General features: G+C 43.9%; 1 protein-coding gene across 1 annotated transcript; it reads right to left on the bottom strand.

The window, feature by feature from the left end:
• Positions 1-341: 341 nt before the first annotated feature.
• Positions 342-5386, bottom strand: LOC123166459 (peroxidase 39). Its single transcript, XM_044584260.1, has 4 exons — positions 5086-5386; positions 4804-4998; positions 4543-4705; positions 342-985 (listed from the first exon to the last, which is right to left on the bottom strand). Exons 1-4 carry the CDS (start codon positions 5299-5301, stop codon positions 561-563), a joined length of 999 nt encoding a protein of 332 aa, XP_044440195.1. The 5' UTR covers positions 5302-5386; the 3' UTR covers positions 342-560.
• Between the last annotated feature and the right edge of the window lie 2662 nt (positions 5387-8048).

The following is an 8048-nucleotide window of genomic DNA, read 5'->3' as shown; positions in this document are numbered from 1 at the left end:
CAACAGTTCTGGATCTGGATCTGCAGGGTAACTAGGACCGGGGGGAGGAAAGGGGGTCGGTGGCTGGGGAGGGGATAGTGGGGTGAGGGTGGAGGGGGGAGGAGGAGGCCATGGACAGGTGGAGTCGGGAGGCGGAGATAAGCGGCGGAGGTGGCGGCGGCGTTGCAGCTAGCGTCACGGGAGCGGCTCATGCTCAGGTCTCGTTTTTATAGAGCCTATTTTTTTCTCTTAATCGTGTGCTTAGATTGTCATTATTTTCCTCCTCCGCCAGTTTTGGCCTGGTATTTGGGCTGTTTACACCCGTAAACCTTACATGCCAAGCGAGGCCAGGAACACAAAAATGACAAAGGTGAGTGATTCTTCGTGATGAGCTAGGCGACGAACTTGAGCCGGCCGCCAGATGCCTAGATCCCCCTGCATGCCTGACCAGAACTAAAAAAAACACCTTACAAAAGAGATACAATAAACAAAACACATACACAAAAATGGAAAAGAAAATGTAACTAAACATACAAACACAATCGCCCGTCCATGTGCCACCAAGGACACATGACATGCCACTAGTTGTTGACAACGGCACAATGCCGCCTGATCTCCCCGTCACCGCCGGTCTTGACTTCTATCATGCCCATCCTCATCATGGACCGCGCGAACACCTGGAAGAACACCTCCGGTGGGCCCTTGGCCACGCTCTCCACGTCAGCCCTCGCCGCTTCGTCGGTGATGAGCGCGGCATCGGACTGGAAGAGTCCCTGGTACTTGAGCAGGCCGTGGTAGTAGCTGAGGTCAAAGGTGAGGAAGCTCCCGGGGTCCATCTCCACGACGGTGGTGTTATCCGTTCGAGTGGTGCAATTGGTTCGGCGAAGGTTGGCCGCATACTCGGCGTCCAACGATGGGTCTGCATCGCCTGGCGCACTGCGGCCGGTGAAGTTGTATAGCCGCTCGCTGAAGGAGTTGCAGTGCGAGATGCCGATGGTGTGCGCCCCTGAGTGGTATCGGTACATGATGCTCAGGTCAGGTGGTGAACACAACATAACAAGTGCAAACTGCAAAGTTCAGTAATACGACAATGCTATGGCATATGTAGGACTGTGAACTTTCCAAGGAAATCTTGAGGATGTACAGGAATGTACTAAAGCTAGCTAAACTGCATGAGATGTGTGTCGTTTAAAGAACGCACGCAGCTTATTTTTTATCGCCAAATATTTGAGGAGGATTTGAAGGGACCGTCTGTAGATGCTCTTAGCAGACATACAGTAGCGTACAGGTCTCTAAATCATCACATGTTGCCCATTAATGTTCACTATATATAAATACATGTGAATCAATGAGCTAAGTTTGTAATTAAAAACTTAACAGACAGTGACAGAGTTGAGTCCAAGATGTCTTTGTGGGTTCATGTGTACTTGTACACTCTATACCGCTATTATTTACATGTCGTTCATCAACATATCGCCAACACATTTCACATTTTATTACGATCATGTCCCAAAGTTCCAAGCTAAATATATGTACTCCAGTAGTTAGCGACTTAGCGTGTCAACATCCATGACCGTGCAGTGCAACAAATATAAAATCCATGGAGCTAGCTGAGCTACAATGTGTATTGTTATTAGTCTGTCTGCTAGTTTCACATCTAATCAACATCGACCAAAATTTTAAACCACTAACATATATTTCCTCCGTTCTACAATCTAGTGCTTATAGCTTTTTCCAAAAGCCAAGTTTTACAAAGTTTGATCAAGTATAGAGATGAAATTACCAATATCTATAATACCACATATATAAAATATGAAAATACGAGGTCATGGTTTTATCTAAAGGTATGAATTTGGTATTCTAGATGTAAATAATATGCTCACCAAATTAAATAAAAATTTGCAATGTTTGATTTAAAAAAAAAATCTAGAGGCAGTACGTTCTAACTATAGAACACAGGTAGTACTGTTGGTGCTTTTGTAGAACTGCACATAGTCGGCCAGGCTTGTGGTTCACTTGTGTTTTCTTTTTATCTTGGACACATCCGTTTCAGCAAGCAACAATGTGAAAATTGACACATCTGGCCTTCTTTAAACTTTAGCAAAAAAATGAACCTAATCCAAAAAAAAAAAAATCACAAAATGGGGCTAGGCGCCATGCTATCTAGCAATGACAGCCTAGCCTTGGGCGTCAGGCAAGAGTGGGCCATTTTTTGAATTGGGTTCATTTTGTGCCAAAGTTTAAGAAAAGGGCCATATTTATCAATTTTCACCGCAACAAGACCATCAATGGTCGTCCTGTCATGTGACTATGTTATGTGGGAACTGGGTAGTAATAAGTAGGAGCCTCTGGTAGAGAATATTGCAAACGGTGCACGGCTACCATGATGCCCGTTTCCAAAAAAGTAATTCTACAACGTAAAAAAATTTGTAAACACACACACACACACACACACACATGTATACTATGTATGTGCAAAATTTCATCACATTTTACTTTCAAATGTGGCGTACAAAGAAAAGACAAATATGAAATTGGGCCTTTTTTTTGTTTTGGGGCCAGAATTTTTTTAAGCACAGCTTGCAAATAACATTTTTCCCAGAAACGAAATTCATGGATGTGTAGTGAACACATACATGTTTCCACAGTTTTTTTTTCTAATTATGTCTAAACTTGTAAATATGTTTTTTTTCTCAAAAAAAGGCACCATGTTGCCCGTGCACCATAACCTCGCACTCCCTCTGGTAGCTACCAGGTGTATTGATTAAAAAAAAGCACGAATCTAGCAAAGGACTTTCGGTTCCGAACGTAGTGTGTGGTAATTCTGAGCTCGGACTGCAATGAGCTCGATCGGGTGAATAGTAAAATCCAAAAATATTACTCCCTTCATTTCATAATGTAATGCATATAGATTTTTTGAAAAGCTAAATCTCAAATTTTTTGACCAAGTTTATGGAGGAAAATATCTGCATCTAAAGTGCCAAACATATATCATTAGATTCATCATAAAATTTAGTTTCATACTTTAAATATTTGGTATTATAGATATAAATAGTTCTCTCTATAAATTTGGTCAAAATTTTGTGAAGTTTGACTTTTCAAAAAAAAATCTATACACACTACTTTATGGAATGGAGGTAGTAATAAAAACAAAAAAAAAGTATGAATTTGTTTTGTTGCAAACATTGACAAATGTTTTGAGTGGTCACAAAATTTCATTATGGAATGATATTCGTGGAAGTCATGGCAAAAAAGAAACGATGCTCCAAAAATGCTATTTTCGAAAGCATTTTAGAGTGCTGATTTATTTTTTGCCACGATTTTCACGATTGTCATTTCATGATGAAACTTTGAAGACACTTAAAAAATTCGTCGAAGTTTGCCAAAAAAACCTTAGAACCTTTTGAATTTGTTTTCAATATTTCTGAATTTTACTATTCATCGTGAGCTCAAATGAGCTGGCAAGCGGAAGAGACTTTCAGTTTCTCACTACTCACTCAACTGTATGTCCAACCCATCTGTGATGGAGTGCTTGTGCGTCACTAGTAAGCTCCACATCACCATCAACATGCACGCGTCGGTGCCAATAATCGATAGGGACCGGCTACATGTCAATCGTGTGTATGTCCAACCCATCTGTGATGAAGTGCTTGTGCGTCACTAGTAAGCTCCACATCACCATCAACGTGCATGTGTCGGTGCCAATAATCGATAGGGACCGGCTACAGGTCAATCGTGTGTATGTTCAACCCATCTGTGATGGAGTGCTTGTGCGTCACTAGTAAGCTCCACATCACCATCACCGTGCATGTGTCGGTGCCAATAATCGATAGGGACCGGCTACAGGTCAATCGCGTGAAAAGAAGAAAACGCTTAGTCAATTAGCCTTCTCCTATATCTACCATTCGACCAAGATCCAACGGACGCTAATCGTCTTCAACCTCAGACAGACATTGTTTCTCTTCTTCCTCTCTCTTTCACCCGTTGATCCAACCCAGCCCTAGCCACAAAACCCCGCCGCCCACGGCCGGTGGCGCTCCCGCGACTGCCTCGCCGCCCCGCCCTCCCTTGAACCACCCCCACCGCCGTCTTCCGCCGCCCCCGGCCATCCCTTTAGGCTCCCGCGCGTCGAGTTTTTTTCTCCGGCGAAGCCCCACCACTGCCCCCCACCACCGCCGTCAACCACCGCCCTCACCCTAAACCCTAAGATTGATAATGGGGTGATGACGGCGAGCCCCTTCCTTCTCTCCGGTGAGGTCCTTCCTTCTTCTTCCTTCATTCAAAATCAACTGTCCCGAATTCGAAATTCAGCTGACTGACATGTAGTGAAATTGTAATTGATGTGCCATGAACTCGGCTACTGATACTTAGTGCTCTCTCCGTTCAGAAATAAAAGATGTTTTGAATAATTCCCTCGGTTCAGCAATAAAAGATGTTTTGAATAATTAAATATGAACTATATACGAGTTGAAATGAGCGAAGAAACACAAAGACGTCAATATACATCCGATTGAAATAGAGGGAGTAGTAATTAATCTTTTTATAATTAGTTGTAACGGTTACCTGAGAGCCAGACGAGGTCGGCGACGCCGAGGCCCTTGGCGCGGAAGGAGGCGAGGAGGTCGGTGAAGTTCATGGTGGGCGCCGGGAGCTGGTCCAGCGCCTCCTGCTTGATCGACATCCTGCCGTCGCGCCGCCCCGTCGGCACGCGCCAGAACGGCCCGCCCTGCATTTTTTCCCTCATCGTCGATCAGTCGCCGAGGCGCGTGTGCCCGTACGTGTATGCTGTGTGTGTGGGGGAGAACAGGAAAGCAGGGCACTTACGATGACTCCGACGGCGTCGCGTGATGCGAGCGCGAGGACGTCGGCGCAAGAGACGACGCCCGGGCACTCCTGCTCGACCAGGGCCTTGACGCGGTCCAGGAAGTCGAAGCCGCGCAGCGTCAGGTTGGGCGCCGCGTCCTTCTCCGCCTCCCCGCCGCCGGTCGTCGCGTTCAGCAGCACCGACGCGTCGCACCCCTGCACCGGTGCCACTCCGATCGATCAGGACTCATCACAAACACGCGCCGTGGACGGTGCACCTGACGAAAGAGCGTGCGTACGTACCCTGACGAAGCAGTCGTGGAAGTGGGTGCGGATGAGAGTGGCGGCGACGGAGGGCTCCAGGGGTATCTGCCGCTCAACGTAGTCCTTCACGATCTGCTCCGCCCGCGGGCAGCTCTGCTCGTAGTACCCCTGCCGCAGCTTGCCGCCGCCCCGCTCCGCCGCGGCGACACCAACCGCCGCCACGAGTATCGCCAACACCAAAGGTGCCCCCGCCATTGCCACCACCACTAGCTTCTTCCCTCACTAGCTAGCACAATGCTCTCGAGTGGCGCGCGAGCGATGCCGTGCAATGCTCTGCTCTCACTTGTCAGCCGCGGGTTTTGGACCGACGGATGGATTGCTTTTTAAATGGTCAGTTAATCAGTTCAATCATTGGTCAGCTAGATGTACTGCCCGCGAGAAAATAGTAAGACTACTGGTATGCGTGGTGATAGGCTAATCATAGTGACCGAGTAACTTAGATAGTAACGTAGCGCACTCTAATTTTTTTACTTATGCGGTAAGTAGTTAATGAGAAATAATAACATAATATGTTACTGTAATATAGCGTTGTTTAAGACAAGATGAGTCTACAAACTAATAAATGAAGCCATCTATAATACTTTTATTATGTTACTTTGTACTATGAAGGTAGTAACTTAGACAAATGTCATATACATGACACTAGTATAAGTTACTCCCCACAATGATCGGCCATATAAACAGCATGCCAGCACGTGGAGTGCAAGCAAATGGAAGTGCTATTTGTCATGGCCAGGTGATACGTATTAATTATCCTACTAGGTACGCCTACAATCGAATAGGCGTACCTAGTCTTCCTGTAAAATACTTTCGAATCTTTGAATGTGATAAAGTCTTCTTTCTCATGCATCCATCGACAACGCGCCTTGAGGAAAGCTTTGCCACCACTCGGTCTCTGTCTCCTACCGAAACCGTTCCTGAATCTGTTTTATAGGATACAGCAACAGATTTTTGGCGGCACAATCTGACCCGAATCTGTGACCGATATGATAAGATAGGGGGAGACTTGCGTGAGATCTCACATTATGTAATGTGAGATCTATGAGATCGATTTTTTTTTTGAAAAAAGAAATATGGTCATTCTCAACAAAATTTGTAGACACACATCAACGTTTGATGTGTGCAACCTCAAAACATTTAAGCTCCTAATTCAACTTACATTAATAAAAAAAGACAAAATCAGATATGAATAGTGTCAAAATACTATTCACCCAAAGCTGCTACTATTCATATTTGAATTTGTCTTTTTTTTAACCTCTAAAAGTACAATGAGTTTTGATCTGATCTTTTTGGGGGTTGTAGACATACCCCACATGAATGTTGTTAAATAATTTCAGATTTTTTAAAAATGTCTAAATATGATTTTGTCTCGTTGATCTCACCTAAATGTGAGATCTCATACATGTCTCCCCTGGATAAGATCAATAATATTTTCTATTACTAATATAAGGTGCCCAAGAATAATCTGTTATTTGTAATAGGGCAATCCGAGCTTTTAAATATGTATACTAATTATGGGTAAAGTGTAAGTATTAACTAGGAATACGTGGATGTTATGTTTGCTTACTAGTATTTGTTTGCTTCATGTGTGCTTAAAGTGTATAAGTATTAATACCTGCTAATTGTTTATATATAATTTTAGGTTAAATCATTTATATATTTCTCTTATATTCATGTGGTATATGACCGTTTGCGATCCGAGTCTGCTCTGTTACTATCATGTCCAATCCGACATAATCCAGTATTCAGATCTGCCTATTACTGTATTCAAATCTGAATGTGTCCTGCCATAATACGGTATGAGAATTACTCATCCGATTCCGATCCGGTAACACTCATATATGTCTTAGTGCAACAAACTTGTTTAAACCAAGAACCTTGGAGAAGTAGTGGTCAAGAATTCGTTGATGTAGACCAGAAGATACCAACGACCATCCCGGAGAAAAAACACCGGAGAGGGCCCATAGAACCCATAGAACGCCCTATTTTCGGCCATAGGGTTGAGTACTGAACTTTCAAATAGAACTGAACCTCTCTAAACTGTCACATATAAAAAATTAGAAAAGAGGCTCGCACCGGCTTTAAATTAATGAAGCCCTTACAACCAACCAATGGTACAAAACAACACAGAAGAACAAAGCAAAAAAAGAGCCTTGGCAAGATACATGGGTGCCCAGAGGCAACAACAAAGCTCAAAAACAAGACAAGAGACACTGGAGCCCTCATACATGCTCGAAAGATCAATGGAGCCGGCTCACAAAGAAGATCAGCTGACAGAGGGGGTTATGACAATGCCATCGCCTGGACGCCCAGCAGACTAGCGCCATCCTGTTCCATCGCCAGAAGGAGCCCCCAGCTCCTCACCCCGGCTCGAGAGGCGTCGCACCATCGGACGATGGAGTGTTCACCACCCTAGGACCAGGGCCAGGACACCAAAGTGAGATATTCTAGCACAACCACCTCGCCGAACCTAGTTCCGCACGAGAGCACCACCGTCAAGGCAAGGACCCGACACACGACGAGAAGAAGCTGTTGTTCACATATGAACCAACCCATTCGTTGTGACTTCGCGAAAAGTTTTCAAAAGGTCGGCTTATGTCTCAGAAATGTTCTATTGATTTTATAGTTTGTTGATGCAGATAAAAGTATTCACCATCTTGTATGGTGTCAAAAAGTAAAATGAACAGTATTGTCTCAGCTGACATGGAAAATCGTATTCCTTGGCCGTCTTTAAAAACTTTTTCATATAAGTCTAATAAAATATTAACTACACCCAAATAATTTTTTCACGCATTGGACAAAAGAATGTAGTATTTCTTCCCAAATTTTATAAATTCGTAGAACTTTGCGTTGACTACGAAATAAGAAATTATTAAAGTACCAGAAATTAGCTACGTTGTTTAAATAATTATGAAATTTTTAACTAGACTAATAATGGGTAA

Source organism: Triticum aestivum, chromosome 7D, assembly GCF_018294505.1.
Source record: "Triticum aestivum cultivar Chinese Spring chromosome 7D, IWGSC CS RefSeq v2.1, whole genome shotgun sequence".
NCBI classification, from domain to species: domain Eukaryota; kingdom Viridiplantae; phylum Streptophyta; class Magnoliopsida; order Poales; family Poaceae; genus Triticum; species Triticum aestivum.
The sequence above is the reverse complement of the archived record's forward strand: the minus strand, read 5'-3'. Positions and strand labels throughout refer to the sequence as shown.

Bases quoted from the DNA above. Each gene is read 5' to 3' on its own strand.
- LOC123166459 (XM_044584260.1), bottom strand. From the start codon at position 5,301: ATGGCGGGGGCACCTTTGGTGTTGGCGATACTCGTGGCGGCGGTTGGT. The intron at 4,706-4,803 runs GTAAGTGCCCTG...GAAAAAATGCAG, and splicing joins GCGACGCCGTCGGAGTCATC to GGCGGGCCGTTCTGGCGCGT. The intron at 986-4,542 runs GTAACCGTTACA...GATACCACTCAG, and splicing joins CGACCTCGTCTGGCTCTCAG to GGGCGCACACCATCGGCATC.